This window comes from Plecotus auritus (assembly GCF_963455305.1).
Source record: "Plecotus auritus genome assembly, chromosome: 1".
Classification (NCBI taxonomy): domain Eukaryota; kingdom Metazoa; phylum Chordata; class Mammalia; order Chiroptera; family Vespertilionidae; genus Plecotus; species Plecotus auritus.
Genome location: NC_137770.1, coordinates 103253350 through 103272972, shown reverse-complemented (window position 1 = coordinate 103272972; position 19623 = coordinate 103253350). Strand labels below are relative to the sequence as shown.

Here is a 19623-nt window from a genome sequence, read left to right as displayed (position 1 = left end):
AATCAGCAAAGAAACAGCAATCCTAAATGACTTACAAGATCAGATGGTTTTAACTGACATCTTCAGAACATTTCACCCCAAAGCCACAGAATATATGTTCTTCTCATGTGCACATGGGACATTTTCAAAGATAGACCACATATTGGGTCATAAGTAAAGTCTCCCCAAATTCAGGAAGGTTGAAATCATATCAAGCATCTTCTCAGACCATAATGGCATAATATTAGAAATAAACTACAATAAAAACAATAAAAAAACTCAAACACTTGGAAGCTGAATAGCATGCTATTAAATAATGATTGGGTTACCAATGAGATCAAAGAAGAAATTAAAAACATCCTGGAAATTAATGACAATAAAAACACAACAATCCAAAATCTATGGGACACAATGAAAGCAGTCCTGCGAGGAAAGTTTATAGCTCTACAGGCCTACCTAAAAAAAAAAAACAAACAAGAAAAAATGGTAGTAAATCATCTAACTCTATAACTCAAAGAATTAAAAAGAGAGCAACAAGAAAAGCCAAGAGTGAGCAGAAGGAAGAAAATAATAAAGATCAGAGCAGAAATAAATGACTTAAAGACCAAAAAAACAATACAAAAGATCAATGAAACCAAGAGCTGGTTCTTTGAAAGGATAAACAAGATTGATGAACCCCTAGCCAGGCTCACCAAGAAGCAAAGAGAGAGGACCCAAATAAACAAAATCAGAAATGAGAGAGGCGAAATAACAACAGACCCCACAGAAATACAATGGATTGTTAAAAAATACTATGGACAACTCTATTCCAACAAACTAGGCAACCTGGAGGAAATGGACATATTCCTAGAAAAATACAACCTTCCAAAACTCAATCAGGAAGATTCTAAAAATCTCAATAGGCTGATAACTATGGAAGAAATTGAAGCAGTCATCTAAAAGCTCCCAGCAAACAAAAGCCCGGGCCAGACGGCTTCACAGGGGAGTTATACCAAACATTCAAGGAAGAACTAAAACCCATCCTCCTCAGACTATTCCAAAAAATTCAAGAGAAAGGAACACTTCCAAGCTCATTCTATGAAGCCAGCATCACCCTAATACCAAAGCCAGATAAAGACAACACAATGAAAGAGAATTATAGGCCAATATCCCTCATGAACATAGATGCCAAAATCCTCCACTAAATTCTACCAAATCAAATCCAGCAATACATCAGAAAGATCATACACCATGACCAAGTAAGATTTATCCCGGGGATGCAAGGATGGTACAATATCCACAAATCAATAAACATGATATATCACATAAGCAAATTGAGAGATAAAAATCACAGTCATATCATTTGACACAGAAAAAGTATTTGACAAAATCCAACACCCTTTCCTGATAAAAACTCTCAGCAAGGTGGGAATAGAAGGATCATACCTCAACATAATAAAAGCCATATATGACAAACCCACAGCCAACATCATAATCAATTGGGTAAAAACTAAAACCATTTCCCCTAAGAACAGGAACAAGACAGGGATGCCCACTCTCACCACTCCTGTTCAACATAGTACTGGAAGTACTAGCCATTGCAATTAGACAAGAAGAAGAAATAAAAGGCATCCAAATTGGAAAAGAAGAAGTAAAACTGTCCTTATTCGCAGATGACATGATACTGTACATAGAAAATCCTAAAGACTCCATCAGAAAATTATAAGACTTAGTAAATGGATTCAGCAATGTAGCAGGATACAAAATTAATGTCAAGAAATCTATGGCATTTCTTTATACCAATAGTGACCTTACAGAAAGAGAGACTAAAAAAGCAATCCCATTTACCCTCGCACCAAAAAAATTAAGATACCTAGGAATAAACTTAACTAAGGAGGTAAAAGACCTTTATGTGAAAAACTACAGGACACTGAAAAAAGATATAAAGGAAGACATAAACAGATGGAAGAACATACCGTGTTCATGGATGGGTAGAATCAACATCATCAAAATGTCCATACTACCCAAAGCAATCTATAGATTCAATGCACTCCCCATTAAAATACCAATGGTATATTTCACAGATCTAGAAAGAACTCTCCAAAAATTCATCTGGAATAAAAAGAGACCCCGAATAGCTGCAGCAATCCTGAGAAAGAAGAACAAAGTAGGTGGGATCTCAATACCAGATATCAAGCTGTATTACAAAGCCACTGTTCTTAAAATAGCCTGGTACTGGCACAAGAACAGACATATAGATCAAGGGACTAGAATAGAGAACCCAGAAATCGACCCAAACCACTATGCGCAATTAATATTTGACAAAGGAGGCATGAACATACAATGGAGTCAAGACAGTCTCTTCAATAAATGGTGTTGGGAAAATTGGACAGATACATGCAAAAAAATGAAACTAGACCACCAACTTACACCATACACAAAAATAAACTCAAAATGGATAAAGGACTTAAACATAAGACAGGAAACCATAAAATTACTAGAGAATCCACAGGCAGCAAAATCTCAGACATATGCCAAAGCAATTTCTTCACTGATACTGCCCTTAGGGCAATGGAAGCCAAAGAGAAAATAAACAAATGGGACTACATCAAAATAAAAAGCTTTTTCACAGCAAAGGAAACCATCAACAAAACAATAAGAAAGTCCACTGCATGAGAGAACATATTTGCCAATGTTATCACCAATAAGGGTTTAATCTCCAACATTTACAGGGAACTCATACAACTTAACAAATGGAAGAGAAACAATCCTATCAAAAAACGGGCAATGGACCTAAATAGATACTTTTTGAAAGAAGACAGAAGGAAGGCCAAGAGACACATGAAAACATGCTCAAAGTCACTAATTATCCGAGAGATGCAAATCAAAACAACAATGTGGTATCATCTCACACGTGTCAGAATGGCTATCATCAACAAATCAACAAACGACAAGTGTTGGCGAGGATGCGGAGAAAAAGGAACTCTTTTGCACTGCTGGTGAGAATGCAGACTGGTGCAGCCACTGTGGAGAACAGTATGGAATTTCCTCAAAAAACTAAAAATGGAACTCCCACTTGACCCAGTGATCCCACTTCTAGATATCCCAAGAAACTAGAAACACCAGTCAGAAAGGATATATGCACCCCTATGTTCATAGCAGCACAATTTACAATAGCTAAGATTTGGAAACAGCCTAGGTGCCCGTCAGCAGATGACTGGATTAGAAAACTATGGTACATCTACACAATGGAATACTATGCTGCAGTAAAAAAAGAAGGAATTCTTACCATTTGCAGCAGCATGAATGGAACTGGAGAGCATTATGCTAAGTGAAATAAGCCAATCAGAGAAAGATAAATACCACATGATATCACTCATTTATGGAATATAATGAACAACATAAATTGATAAAGAGGGACAGATCCAGGGACAGAGAAGCATTGATCAGACTGTCAAACCTCAGAGGGAAGGTAGGGGAGGGTGGGGGAAAATAGGAGAGATCAACCAAAGGACTTGTATGCATGAATATAAGCCTAACCAATGGACCAATGGAGTTAATGGGGGGATAAGGACACATATGTAATACCTTAATCAATAAAGAAATTTTTTAAAAAATGGAAACACTGGCCTCAAGAGGGTCTGGAGGGCCATGTTAACGCAAAATAAACCAATGATTTGAGAAGAAAAAAAAAAAGAAAAGAAAAGGAGGGCTGGAGGGAGGGAGACAGAGAGAGAGAGAGAAACCTCGGTTGCCTTCCACATACCCCCAATTGAGGTTGGGGATCAAACCTGCACCCCAGGTATGTACCCTTGACCAGGAATCGAACCCATGACCCTTCAGTGTGTGGGCTGACTCTAACCACTGAGAAACATTGGCCAGAGCAAAAAAAAATTTTAATAAATTTTTAAAAAGAAGATAAAAATGACCAGAAAGCTCATGAAAATATGCTTAACCTCACTAATCATTAGAGAAATGCAAATCAAAACCACAATAGGATACCATACTTCACATTTATTAGGATGTCTATAATAAAACACACACACACACACACACACACACACACACACACACAGAAAAAGAGAGAGAAAATAACAAGTGTTGGTGAGGATGTGGACAAACTGGAATCCTTATACATTGCCAAGTGGAAATGTAAAATGGATCAGCCACTGTGGAAGCAGTTTGGTAGTTCACTCCTAGCTATATATACCCAAAAGAATTGAAAACAGGGACTCAAACAGATACTGGTGCACCAATATTCATAGCATTTTACACAAACAAAAGGCGGAAATAACCCAAGCATTCATCAACAGATGTATAAACAAAATGTGGTATATACGTAAGTGGAATATTATTCATGAAAAAAATAAATTTCTGATACATTCTACAACATGTATAAACCTTAGAAATATGCTAGATTGGTACAGCCACTATGGAAAAACAGTATGGAGTTTCCACAAAAAATTAAAGATGGAACTGCCGTTTGACCCACCGATCCCACTTCTGGAAATATATCCTAAAACCCCCAAAACACCTATCAAAAATAATATATGCACCCCTTTGTTCATAGTAGCATTATTTACAATAGCTAAGATTTGGAAACAGCCTAAGTGCCCATCAGTAGATGAATGGATAAAAAAGCTGTGGGACATCGATACAACGGAATACTATGCAATTGTGAAAAAGAGCGATCTCTTACCCTTTGTGACAACATGGATGGACCTGGAGAGTATTATGCTAAGTGAAATAAGCCAATCTGAGAAAGACAACTATCACATGATCTCACTTATTTGTGAAATCTAATGAATAAAACTAATTAACCAACAAAATAAGAACCTAAGCATGGAGGCATAGAACAGACTGACATACCTCAATATGGGGGTATATAGTTCTTTAAACTAAAGAACTTACATACTTACTAGAGGCCCAGTGCACGACATTCATGCACTCGGGGGGGCGGGTCCCTCAGCCCATCTTGTGCCCTTTTACAGTCCAGGAGCCCTCGGGGGATGTCCCCTCAGGGGATGTCCAACTGATGGCTTAAGCCTGGCATTCGGACTTCCTTAGTGCTGTCACGGAGGCAGGAGAGGCTCCCGCCATCACTGCTGTGCTCGCCAGTGATCAGCCCCGCTTCTGGCTGAGCGGCGCTACCCCTGTGGGAGTGCACTGACCACCAGGGGGCAGCTCCTGCATTGAGCATCTGCCCCCTGGTGGTCAGTGCGCGTCATAGCGACCGGTTGTTACACCGTTTGGTCTATTTGCACATTACCCTTTTATTATATAGGATATGTATAGTCCATGGACATGGGCAATAGGGTAGTGAAGACTTGGAAAGGGGGTAGAGTCTGGCGGGGGGGAGGCAGAAGTAATGGGAGACATCTGTAATACTGCCAACAATAAAAAAATAAAAATGAAACTATATCTGGTCTCAGCAGACAGCTTCCTGCATAAAACAAAAACATCCTGCTAAATGAAATAAGCCAAACACAAAAGACAACTGTATGTATCTACTTATATGAAATCTCTAAAACAGAAAAATTCACAGGCACAGAAAGTAGATTAGAGTTTACCAGGAGCTGAGGGAACAAGGACCGGAAAGTATTGCTTAATGGGTACAAGTTTTAATTTGGGATGATGAAAAAGATTTGGAAGAGACAGTAGTAATGGTTGCGCAATATTGTGAATGCAATTAATGCCACTGAATAAGGTACTTAAAATGGTTAAAATGGCAAATTTTACATTTTATGTGTATATTTTATAACAAAGGAAACTCAGGTCAAGGAAACAGGTGACCAAACACCAGAAAACAAAAAGAACTCGCGGGAAGACAGAGAAGTGCCTGACAAGAGCAGGAGCAGTCCAGGTGGAAAAGGAAGCACTCCCAAAGGGGCGGGTTAGGAACAAATGGGCCTGAGCAGCTCTCTCAGGAATCTATCCAACGGGCACCGCTTGAGAATCAGCCTGGAGATCAAGTACATCGTATCAGTGTTTCTTGCATATCGTTCTTACTCAGATCAGCTCTAGTCAACTTTTTATCTTCTTTGTTCAGCACTATTACAAAAACCATGGAGGACGCAAGAGGCACAGTTCTATGCACATGCAGCTAGGTGGTGATCATGGGATGAAAATGATCAAAACATCTAGGCTTCATTAACAGGTTGAGTCCTTTATTCTCAGTGTTATTCAATCAGAAGGGAAAATGAAAACAAAGTGAAATATTGTACCTATCACCTAAAGAAAAGGAGAAACAGTCTTAAAGTACCACATTACAATATTTCTTACTTTACATTATTGTATAATCTAATAATTAAAAGCAGTGCCCAACAACAGGCAGATTTACTCTAACTTTTTACACTATAGAAAGTTGTCAAGTAATATAATGCTATGAAAGTTCAAAAGAGACTATAAAACTTACCTGTTTAGGCATATTTTCTGAAAATTTTGCTGATTTTTCTTTTAAACATGTGACAAGGTCTTTATAAATCACTCCTTTTCTCTCATAATTAATTTCCTCATCATCTGTTTTGCCCTTTGGGAGAAAAAGTTGGTGCTATTATATAATATAATAGCAATATAAGAACCTGATCAATACATCACAACCCAAGTACACATTTTTTTTTCTTCTCCAAAGGATCCATACAGTAGTCTTTATATATGAAATGTAAAGGCAAAACCCTGCCCTCTTAAAGTACTGTTACCTATCCACTCATTCTTTCAGCAAGCCGTTACTGAGTGCCTCCCATATGCAGCAGGGCACTCCGCTATTCGGCATGGGAGTGAGCGCTTTCTTCCCTGTAGGCTCCTCTAAAGAGAAACACATTATGACTTCAAGAGCCTTTGAGGAAGTCATAAAAGGCCTCAGGATTAGAATGCCCCACAGAAAGGCCCGTGTTTCTATTTGCCACACTGCTCTCTTGTTCTGTGTAGCATGGTGGCTCTAGGCTTATTTTCTAGGGTTATGTCTCTAGGCAACCATGTGTCTGTCCTTCCACCCTGTGCCTCTGCCTCTGTCTCTCTCTTCTTGACTTTTCCCCCCCTCATTCCTCTCTTCTTTCCTGCCCCTATTATTCTCCCTTAACCAAATATACAGTATATGTGACTGTAGTGTATTATACATTTTGTTGTAATTACTGAATAGTTTCATGTTCCTTGTGTTTCATTTTTAAACTTAGGGGAATACTTAGATGTTTCCATATCAAATAAACTGGTCTGTGAATCAATAGCCTTTTATAAGAAGCAAAGGCTCCTTGTCCCACTCAGGAAAGTCAACAAAAATAATTCCTTTTTTAATTTCTTATTTTCTAATTGGAAATTTCACTTTTCTAAAGTATCACAACAAACCAAGAGCAAAATTATATTTAGGTCATCTCCCTCCTCTAATGCAGAAATAAGCTAATTGTCATGCTGATAAGAAAAGCACCTAAGGCATGTCAGAAAAGGTGCTACAAGTAATCAAGAACACAGCACCAGTAACTGGATACCAGCCCAAGCCCAGGTGTGACAACTCTCTAAGCAGTCCCCTGTAATAGCCGGGTCCCCACTAAGGATTTGGGTCCCCCCTGCAGAATTTCCTGGTGGTGATAGGGGCAGAAATAAAATGTTGGGAACCAGCTACAACTGTAGAAATATTAACCATGCCCTGTTAACCGTGATTGTTTTGTTCTGATTAAAGAAAGTACCGGGGACCTGGGAGCTCAACTGGACATGTAGCTCATACTCCCCATTTGGAGCTGCCTATTATCATGGAAAGATTAACAACCCTGTTGCAGAAACCAGAATCACCAGCCCTTTGAAGACCCCCAGTCCTTTTGCACATCTATAAACTGCCCATTTGCCCTTTTTGCCTACTTCCTCATGTAATCTTTGTCCTTCTACCCAATATAAGCTGGTTTATGGTAGGGTGCAGAGCAGATGTTTGTGGATGACCTGCTGCTCTTCTATCATACCAGAAGTATTGGAATTAATGCTCATATGATTTAACCTTGTCTCTGCTTAATTGGCTCAAGAAGAAACAGACAGCATGGACCCATTGATGGTCTGGTTATAGTGAGACCCAAAACTACATTGAAGACACTGAGGGCAGGGTGTTGCAGAGAAGAAAGCTGAGCTCCTTCTAGCTAAATTCAGTGAACAGATATGAGACTCAAAATTTTTTAATCTAGAAAACTCAGAAGGCTATGTGCTGTTTCGCTCTCAGATCAAAGCTCACCCATCCACACTCTGCTGTGTGATACTCGGGCTGGGAATCTGCAAAACTGTGTTTCACCTTTGCCAGGTAGGTAGCTTCAGTCAACAGGAAGTGAGAGAAGAGACATGCTCCCTTCTACTTGTTGCCTGTTCCTGTTAGTCACCCCAGCAACGGCCCCATGCCCCTGGCAGTGGCAGTTGCTTCCAATAGCAACAGTTGGTTCTAATTTCCAGAAGTATATCTCCCTGTAGTTCTAGAACAAGGCTCTTCACACCCTTCCCCCAAGAAATACCATCATCAGCCTACCAGGGCATCATCTCCAAAGATTTGAGTCTCTGCTCTGACAAGATCCTCTGAGCTCCTGAGGGACCAGCACTTAATTGGGCAGCACTCACTCCTCAGATGACTGGGTCCCAGTGTCATGGAGGCCACGTGAGCTCTGGGGGGACTAGCACAGCCTAGAAGTGACCAGTCCTCAGAGGTGTAAGTCCAAGTTGTGTGGGGAACCCTCCTCTGAGCTCCTAAGGGACCGTCACCCAGGCAAGCAAGGTCTACTCTCCAGGATTCTAAGCCTCAGCCCTGCAAGGGTCCTCTTCTGAGATCCTAAGGTACTAGCACAGCCTGGCAGTAGCCCCTCCCCAGGCATCAGGGTCCTAGCTGCATGGGGCACCCCCTCCAGGCATCTACATGTTGACAATCCCTCCTCCTCTTCCCTTTATCCCTCAACTCTTAGGGCAGAAGCTGCAGTTATTGCTTCTGTGTTATCTCACGGCTCCTTTTTTGACTTTTCTTTCCTTAATGCTTGTGATTATGTTAAAGAGGTTTTTCTTTTATGGAGTGGAATGAGTCTTTTGGAAGCCGTTTCTTAGAAGACTGACCTGCAATGGGGACACTGGGGCTAATTCTGAGACAGCAAATACACACAGCAAAGGGATCTGCTGGAATCCCACAGAACAGTATTTCATTTTCTATGCTCACTGGAGTTCAATCCTAGAGACATGTCTGCACTTCAACACACCAACCTAAGCACCAATGTCAATTCTGTTTCTAAAAATTACTTACACCATTTAAAAATACTCCTTCTTCACTACAAGTAATGCACAAAGTTTCAACATCATGTGGTTTCACCAGCACATAACAAATTTCCCCAAGAATCTGTCTCCAAGGTGGGGCTCGACATCCGTTTGAATATTCATAATCTGAAACCAATTATCAATCAGTTTAGAGTTTTGTAAAATATGTTGGCTCACAAATAAATATTATTAAATTGTTTTCATTTTCTTAAATATTAAATTCCAATGTAGCTATTGAAGCATTTTGAATAATAATTATGAAAACATATATAACATTAATGAATCTGAGAAGATGTAAACCTGAGGTATATTTGATCGATTCCAAGACTGTTTGTTCTCCTTTTCCCGAGAAACGTTTGAGCAGTTCTATATCGTTCTTAACTGCTGCTGGATTTAAAGGTATTTCTCTGAAATAAATGTTTACACATCCATTTAAAATATTTTACAACAGATTGTATAAAATATACATGAAGACATTCCATTATATCAAGGGAAATTTTTTTGTAATTAAAATTGCAGGTAATTATACAACAATAACAAAATTGCAGTTAAATTTAGCCATGTTATAATGTCATAACACTGTCAAACCATCAAGGAATTACTGAACAACAGTAAATATACTCACTTAAATATTCATTTTATTTTTTAATGATAATACTAAAATACTAGAAAGCACTAGAAAAATGAACAAGTTTTAAATCTGAAAAACTCTACATAATATTTGCATTATAATTTAGTAATGTATCTGAGTCTTATTAAGAGACTCCAAATATTCTAAGGCCACTTAATGTCTTCAGAATTAGATGAAACCCCACTAGAATGTTTAGCATTGTTAAGAGCAAATTTTAATTTTTAGAACTAGAAATATCCATGTGATAAACTAAAATTTTATTCCAATACAATTGAATGTTAAATCAATAGCAATAATTCCCATACTTTATTTTTCTCATTTTTTCCTAAAACTCTGAAAGCACTTTTTGCAACTAATGTTTAGAGGTTTATTTTTTTAAATACTCACAATGAAATATGTTTTAGAGAATGATTGAGGAGGTATACATCCAGTTGCTTAAGCAGTATGGCAATCTTCATCTTAATCTCACTTTCAGTATCATTGTCTTTGGTAATTTTATCAAGAATATTTAATACAGATGACTCTTCTTTCATTGTATTATAATCCAAGCCCAGGATTTTTGCTACAGGATTTCTGTTAGCTGACCAAAGTAAATTAATAAAAATTATTCTGTTATCTTCTATAATAAGAAACATAAAGTCAAACAAATCCATTGAAGCCCACTCAACTGTATTTCTTTCATTATGCTTTCTCTAATCAACCCAATTAGAATCAATGTCCACTTCTCAGTTTTACTGAATTTAGGAACTTTCTTATACCTTTTGAGATGTTCTATCTCAGTGGTCGGCAAACCATGGCTCACGAGCCACATGCAGCTCTTTGGCCCCTTGAGTGTGGCTCTTCCACAAAATACCACGTGTGGGTGCGCATGTACAGTGCGATTGAAACCTCGTGGCCCATGCGCAGAAGTCGGTTTTTGGCTCTCAAAAGAAATTTCAATAGTTGTACTGTTGATATTTGGCTCTGTTGACTAATGAGTTTGCCGACCACTGTTCTATCTTTATAGTAATATCACCGGTATATGTTATCTCCCTAATAGGAAAAAGAACAAGACATTTCTTTCTTTTTTTTAGTTGACCATGAGGCATTCAATTAATATATTCAGAATTAATTTTTAGAGAAATACGGTTCTCCTTAGAAGAATCATCACTAAAACTATGTGTGTACCAGTGCTCAGTATTCACAAATGCATGCTTCTTTTCAAAATTGCACGCTTCCCTTAGTCTAGAGATCTTCTGCCAGTCTTTTCCACCTGTTCAAACTGCATATATATATATATATATATATATGTGTATATATATATATATATATATATATATATATATACATACATATATACATATACATACATACATACTAGAGGCCCAGTGCACGAAATTCGTGCACTGGGGGCGGGGGTCCCTTAGCCCGGCTTGCACCCTCTCGCAGTCCGGGACCCCTTGGGGAATGTCTGACTGACAGCTTAGGCCTGCTCCCGCCACTGCCACTGTGCTCACCAGCCGTGAGCCCAGCTTCTGGTTGAGCGGCACTCCCGCTGTGGGAGCACACTGACCACCAGGGGGCAGCTCCTGCATTAAGCATCTGCCCCCTGGTGGTCAATGTGCATCATAGCGACCGGTCATTCTGTTCGTTCTGCCATAAAGGTTGCTTAGGCTTTTATTATATAGATATGCATAAATATATATATTTACTCCTTACACAAGGACATGCTTAGGACATGCTTACAGAGATGAAGGGGGAAAGGAAGGGAGAAAAGAGGGAAGGAGGGAGGGAGGGAGGGAGGGAGGGAGGGAGGGAGGGAGGGAAGGAGGGAGGGAGGGATTCCAGTCATGGATATGGACCTTAAAGGCTACAGGCTTCAGGTTGTTCCAAAAGCTAAGAAAACTCTCTTTGAAATTAGAAATCTAGAAGTTTACTAGTAGTAAAGTATTGAGCCTTTCATTTTAAAGTAGAAATTTGATATCAGCATAACATTTCAGCCAAGTAAGATTAATGACATTTTTATGAAGCTGAATATAATTTTTTACCTTTTAGGTTACAAAACTTTTTTCAAGAGACTGTAATAAGATTTTCCCCAAGATTATGTTTCTAAAAGTTCAAATCACAGGCTGGAGTGTAAATATCACCTTCAATGCATGCTTGTGCTTCCTTCAGCTTTGTATCTTTAGCAATCAATAACAAGCATGACAGCTGCCCAAAACTCCTAACTTTAATTTGTGGTACAGAAAGAAATAGCAAAGGCTGTCCATTTTCATCAGATTCTTCTGATTTGACTGTTGTTGCACTAAAAATGAAAAAAGGAAAGCTTAGAGCTAACTGGATATCAGAAGTTAAATTTAAGATATTTTGGCAAATTATTCCCACATTATTATTATAAATTAGAGAATATAAGTACCACTTGTTAGAAGCTCATCTATTTTCCCACTTTCATCCACTCTCAGACCCTTAAAACCCCACACTTATTAGCAATGATAGTGATCAATATGACATATCCAAGAAGAAAACTTTAAGCAATTTCTTAAAAACCTACACAAACTCAACCAGTTTTTTGTTTTTATAACAATACTAGAGGCCCATTGCACAAAGATTTGTGCAAGAATAGGCCTTCCTTCCCCTGGCTTCGCTCCCAGCTGCCCAGGAGCCTTTGCAAGTCTTCGCTCCCAGCCGGAGCACCACTCCTGTAGCTCCCTCTGCCCCCCGCCCTCTCCTTCATAGCAGGCATCCCACCCCACCCGGCCACTCCACGCCTGCATATGTAAATTAACCCACCAGATTTGTTGGGTTAATTTGCATACTCACTCCTGATTGGCTGATGGGTGTTGTAGGGGTACGGTCAATTTGCATATTTCTCTTTTATTAGTGTAGATGTTCAATATCTTTTAAAACCATTCATGTTTTGAGGATTTCTAATGTTATATTTATAAAATCATTTTAATTTATTCATTTTAGAGAGGAGGGAGAGAGAAGGAAAGAGAGAGAGAAAGAAGATTTGTTGTTCCACTTATTGATGCATTCATTGGTTGATTTTTGTATGTGCTCTGATTGGGGATCAAACCCACAATTTTGTCATATCGGGACGATAATCTAAGCAACTGAGCTACCTGGCAAGAGCTATACAATTTTTACACCACAGCAATTAATGGTTAGAAATTTTCTTGGCTATTCTGTACTGTTTATGAACAAAAAAGCTATATAAAAAGACAAACCAGATCCTCTCTATAGATTATTTTCCCACTCCAAACACCTTAATTAGGTTTACTCTAGGACTTTAAGCAGTTTTTCTAAATGTTTTTTTCTGATTAGAAATTATTGGGTCTCCTATATTTGTATTTCTGTCCATTTTGATGATTTTTTAAGGCAGTATTTAAATTTCTTTAAGATTTTTTTATGACAGTGATAGTTCTATAGATTTCTACTACTTAAAACATTAATTAAACTGGTTAGGTTTTTTCATTACATACTGATACCCCTAGAAAAACTCCCACATCTTAAGATCTAATCTAACATATTTTAAATTGTAATGCAGATAAATAGATGTGAAATATTAACAGTTCGTCAGAAAAAGTAAATCTGACAGACTCAGACTATCTACTACTAAAACTTTTTTCACTAGAATAGAAACAAGAGTATAGAAACTGTAGGAGTCAGAATAATGGCTTCCCCCAAATGTCCATGTTTTAGTCCCCAAAACCTGCAAATACGTTACCTTACATGGCAAAAGGGAATTTGCAGATGGATTAAGTTAAGGATCATGAGATGGAAATACTACTCTGAAATATCTAGGTTGATCCAATGTGGTCGAAAGGATTTTGGGGAAGGCAGGCAGAAGGATGAAATCAGGGAAGGTGATGTAACAATGGAAACAGGTCAGGGATATGCAAAGTTGCGAGGCAGGGCATGCAGGTAGCCTCTAGCAACTGAGAGAGGCAAGAATGAATTTCCTCAGCCTCCAGAAGAAACACAGCCCTGCCAACATTCATTTTAGCTCTGCAGACTCATTTTAGATTTTTCACCTCCAGAACAGTAAGATAATAAAGCTGGGTTGTTTTAACCCATTAAGTGTGTGGTAATTTGTTAGAGCAGCAATCGGAAGCTATGACAGGGACTTTTTAAAGTCTTGCCTACTGCTCTATCCAAAGTACCTCACACAGTAACTGCACACAGAAGGTGTTCAACCATTATAAGAGGAATGAATGAACAAAATGTTTTCAGATTTGCCAGTGATGTGCACTGTGTACAAAATGTATATTTTCTCTAAAATAAAACTTCTGAAGTAATGTCCTTAGGCTAGAAGAGATTTTTTAAAGGCCTGTAATCAGGGCTGGACACTAGTGCTAAGTGGATGGTGAGAGAACTAAGTTACAGGCCGAATGAATGCCAACAATATCAAGCTACTAACTTAAGACAGTAAAACTCCTTCTGGAAAAAGGAAGAACTAAAGGCACAGGTGACATTTTTCTTTTTTTTTTTTTTTTTAATATATTTTATTGATATTTTACAGAGAGGAAGGGAGAGGGATAGAGAGTTAGAAACATCGATGAGAGAGAAACATCGATCAGCTGCCTCCTGCACACCTCCCACTGGGGATGTGCCCGCAACCAAGGTACATGCCCTTGACCGGAATCGAACCCGGGACCCTTCAGTCTGCAGGCCGACGCTCTATCCACTGAGCCAAACCGGTTTCGGCCAGGTGACATTTTTCATTGCTCCTACCAGTTGAAACCTGTAACTCAGAGCCAGCTACATGGAGGATGTGGAAGAGCAGGTTTCATTTCTGAGCTCACAGTTTCTCACAGCTGGAAAAAAGAGCTCTTAGAAAGAAAAATGCTGCACTCACCTCATGAATGTCAAGAAGAATGTGCTGTAAATGAAATCCACTGACCTGATCAAGAAACTTTCAACTGGAATTGGGAAGGGAGCTAAAAATACTCCTCAGCAGGAAAATGTCTTGTTTATTTAGTCCCCAGTGTCTAGTTTAGTGTCCAGAACATAGTAGTTACTCAATAAAAGCATTTTAAAATAGGAACATAGGACATAAGGCGTTCAGAAACTATTTAGCAATTCTCAGGGACGAAAAAACAAAAAGCCCAATAACAAAAGTATGGCAATGAAAATTTTATCTAAATACAATATGTTAAGGTTGGAAATAATTCACCCTTTCATGATACTGATCAGAAAACCAAGGATCAGCAAGGTATGACTGGTGAGTGATTTGAGCATTACTGTGGGGAAGAGGGCCACTGCTCAGGCGTCCTGACTTCTCATCCATACAGAACTCTACCAGAATATAATTTTGTCCCAACTCATCATGAGACAAAGCAAAGCAAGATTCACAATTAAAATATTGCAATATTAAAGTAAATGTGATTCAAAAATTACAGGTCTACTAGATGAAAAAAGAACAGGTAACATTTTTAGAAAGTCATTCAGAACGCTTACCCAATTTATACATTTCAAAGCTAGATTCTAAAAACTCAAAGCACCCCAGCTGTGTGTACCACCAACAGATGGTGTTACCATTGAGTGGTGTCACCTGTCCTTAGTTTACAGTGGATTTGGGCTTCATTCTGAGTTGTTTCAAAAATATTATTAATCTCATCCTGACAAGAACAAAAGCAATTGAAAAGAGTAATAAAGAGACCTATGATTTCCATTAAAATGAAAGTAGAGACTCCCCCGCCCCTCTGCAAATTGAACATCAAGAGATGATGACAAATGTTATTACAGGTTGAGCAGCTGTACCCTGGAAATGATTCTAAAGGAAAGGAATGAATCCTGCAACATGTGCAAAGTGCTGTGCCTGTGTAGTCAGTTAAAAGCAACCTGCAAAAAAGGAAAGAAGATAGTTGATGAAATGTAAAACCTTTTCAGTGTGTGACTCAAAGATCAGTTTCAATGTCAGATGCCAGTAAGCCTAATGAAGACGGCTGATCAAACTTTCACTGGCTGTTCCAGAGAGTGCATTTGGAAATGCACAACGTCAAATAAGAAGTGAGTCCTCAAATATAAATATATTCCTAAAAATATCTGTAGAAGTAAAAAGAAAAAGGGGTTAGCTTACCTACTTCAACCAACTTTCTCTGTAGATAAAACTGACCTGAATTTGCAACAGGAGGCTGAGAGAAGGTATAGGAAGAAGAATCTGCCTTTATTCTAAAACATCCGAAGATATTCCTAATAGCAGAAACACATACAGAGACTCCAAGCCCAAATCCCTTATAATGGTTTTGGCCATGCACATGCACTTACATACCTGAATCCTATCTAGAGACAGCTTCCCCTCTTTAAATAAATGCATAAGTGGTGTACTGAGGTCCAGCTGCTAAGCAAGAAGAGTGTATGGAAACCAAGAATAAAGTAGTTTGGGCTGTTTTAATAATACATTCTTCTAGCCCAAGCATGTTAAACTCAAAGGCTAACATGGGCCAAATAAACAAGGTTTAAGTTTATGTGGGCCGCAAAAAAACCAAAAGCTTCAATTTTCATAGAAACATAGGTTTATTTTGGTAGAGACATGCTGAATACAAAGGGCTGAAATAAATGAGTAATCGTTAATGTAAAATAATAGAACATTTTAATAAAAATTAATATATTTTCTTGAACATTAACTTACCAGACACTGAATAACTGCACAAATTAATAAGTGTAATGCAAATAAACCTATTTTTCTTGTTCTCCAAAAGCAAAATATTTCCTGTTGCACACACCAAACAAGTCAGTCCAAGACTAATAATGTGGCAATCAGCTGCTAAAATATTCACTGCTAATATTAGTGGAGAGAAATGGTGCACCTGCACGTAAGGCATGTAAGGGAAATGAATACAACATGATTACAGCAATCAGTCATTAGCGAACGTTGTAGTTCGTTATTAATAATTATGTATAACAGGATATTGTAAAAATTAAGTTATGAAATTTCTATTAAAATGTTTCTTACATACCGTTATATTGGCTGGGCCGCAAAAAAATATTCCTTGTGGGCCGCATGCAGCCCGTGGGCCGCGAGTTTGACATGCTTGTTCTAGCCATTGAGGCATCTTTGCTTTACATCATTTATTATGTTGCTAGAGATCTACTAAACTCCAAGTTGCTATGGGTTGCTGAAAGCTCTCTGGTTTGGGAGGGAAGTGGTGGTGGAGCAAGGGGTGTGATGCAGACCTAGATATTAAAGCATTTGGTATTTTTCTTATTTCCAAACTCTCAGCTATATCATTTGCCTTCTTCAGAGCAATCAGTACCTATCTGGTTTTGATCAAGCCACATCGGCATGATTGCTTCAAATACAACAAGCACTGCTCTCAGACCCTTTTCATCCCTTCCAACTTCAACAATATCATCAATAAAGGTCACAAACAGGTCCCAAGATGACTGCAGAGTAGCTGAAAGTAACACACACCTCTTCCTGGTGACAAACCAGATTTATAGCTAAAATTTAATGACATTTTAAAAGATATATTTTTATTGATTTCAGAGAGGAAGGGAGAGGTAGAGAGATAGAAACATCAATGATGAGAGAGAATCATTGATCAGCTGCCTCCTGAACGATCCGGGATCAAGCCCACAACCCGGGCATGTGCCCCTACCAGAATCAAAACATGACCTCCTAGTTCATAGGTCGATGATCAACCACTGAGCCACTGCGTCTGGACCAGCTAAAATTTAGAGCAGTGAATCTCAATAAACAATGAAGGACACCTGAACAGGAGTATTATATGCAAGGACTGAAAAAAGAAGCTTCACAGAGACTGGTGATAAGGGTGTACTAGTAGATGCAGAGGGGGCTGGTACCTACGCCCAGGGGCAGCGGCTAAGAAGCCGGAGAAATATTGTGGTTGCAAAATTACCTACAGAGGAAAGTGGGGTCTTAAACCCATGCCAGAACCCCCAAACCAGAGCACCAGAGCTGGAAAGAAGAAACTGCATAGCGTCTGGCAGCAAAAATAAGCAGTTACTATGTCTGCTGGAAAGAGGAGGGGGTCTGCTAGAATCCCAGGTGCCTTAAGGCCAATGCACAGGGCTCGCTCTTGGGCACTCACCCAGGGCTCTGGTAGAAGGAAGGAGATTCAGGGCATACAGAAGCCATAGGGAGAAGATCTGGGTGACATAGTGCTGGAGATCAGGAAGGTAGGCTACTGAGGTCCCAGTCCAAGTCAACATCCCACACCACCCTCAGGCACCATCTTCAAGGGCTGAGCACTTCTATTCTTACAGCAGCAGCTGAAGAAAGTGCCCTAACCCCCGCCTCCAAACACTGGTGACACCACCCTGCCAAGCTCAAATCCTGCATAAAGGACTATAAGCTACACCCAACAGGGACCTGAGGTGCACTCTTTTTTTGGAGAAACTATAGGCAAACTCTCATATGATCATTGAACTGAGTGGCTTGGGAACAAGGGCCAATCTTTCTCTCTCCCACAGGTTAGGCAGGCACCACCCAAATGGAAGACTCCCCTTGTCAGGGTCTCTGGTGTGTGTTACAGAGCTAGGAGGCTAGCAGCTCTCTATACAACTCTCAATGGCAGTGCAACCCTTAATGGGGGCTGCGTTGATCTGTTCCTCCAAACTTTGCCGGCACCATGCTGCCGGTGCAGCACAACTCAGAATTGGGACATTTGACATAACCCCTTCAGAGCCTTCCATCAGGGTCTCTGCTGGGGTGCTGCTGAGCTAGGAGAAGGCTAGCAGCCAGCTCCCCTCCCGAGGGCCGATGAGGGGAAGAGGATGTAACTCAGAACTGTGACGGACTTCTCCGTCAGGGTCTCTGGCAGTACGCTACAGAAATACAAGGAGGCAAGCAGCTTTCTCCCCTCCCAAGGGCCGGTGCCACCTGAGGTGGAGTGCTGCCCTGATTTATTCCTCCAAGTCCTGCTGGAGGAAGGCAGCAGGGAAACCCAGCTGGCCCCATCCTGCTAGGCTCAGTTTTGAGGGGAAAGGAGACATTTCATCTCAAAGGAACAGAATATACATTCTTCTCAAGTGCACATGGAACATTCTCAAAGATAGACCACATGTTAAGACACAAAATAAGTCTTAACAAATTCAAGAAGATTGAAATCATATCAAGCATAGTCTCAGATAACAATTTCTAAAACTAGAAATAAACCAAAATTAAAAAAAAAAACTCAAAAACATTCAAACACATGGAGGCTAAATAACAAGTTATTAAACAATGAATGGGTTACCAATGAGATCAAGGAAGAAATCAATAATTACGTGGAAACAAATAAAAATGAACAAACAAAAACCCCAAATCTATGGGACATAGCAAAAGCAGTCCTGAGAGGAAAGTTCATAGCATTAAAGGTATACCTAAAAAAACAAAAAAAAACAAAATAAATTATTAATAAATGATCTAACCCTAACAAGAAAAGCCCAGAGTAAGTAGAAGGAAGAAAATAGTAAAGATCAGAGCAGAAATAAATGATATAGAGACAAAAAAACAATACAAAGACTCAATGAAACCAACAGCTGGTTCTTTGAAAAGTTAAATAAGATTAATTAACCTTAAGCCAGATTCATCAAGAAACAAAGGGAAAGAACCCAAATAAATAAAACCAGAAATGAAAGAGGCAAACGAACAATTGACATCACAGAAATACAAATGATTGTAAGAAACTATTATGAACAACTATATGCCAACAAATGGAACAACTTGGGTGAAACAGACAAATGCCCAGAAATATACAATCTTCCAAAATGCAACCAGGAAGAATCAGAAAACCTGAAAAGGCCAATAACAAATAATGAAACTGAAGCAGTAATAAAAAAAACTC

At 39.1% G+C, this 19623-nt stretch overlaps 1 protein-coding gene across 4 annotated transcripts in view; it reads right to left on the bottom strand.

Moving 5' to 3' along the window:
* ODAD2 (outer dynein arm docking complex subunit 2) overlaps positions 1 to 19623 on the bottom strand; it is a 225463-nt gene that overhangs the window by 193210 nt on the left and 12630 nt on the right. For 2 of the 4 annotated variants that reach the window (XM_080688300.1, XM_080688301.1), the window contains 4 exons: positions 10238 to 10430; positions 9520 to 9626; positions 9209 to 9345; positions 6374 to 6487 (listed from right to left, as the gene is read on the bottom strand). In XM_080688300.1, the coding sequence (XP_080544426.1) occupies positions 6374 to 6487; positions 9209 to 9345; positions 9520 to 9626; positions 10238 to 10430 (551 nt within the window). Of the gene's footprint in view, positions 1 to 6373; positions 6488 to 9208; positions 9346 to 9519; positions 9627 to 10237; positions 10431 to 11976; positions 12135 to 19623 lie in introns of those variants that run through there. The other 2 variants (XM_080688303.1, XM_080688302.1) reach the window with 2 other exon arrangements.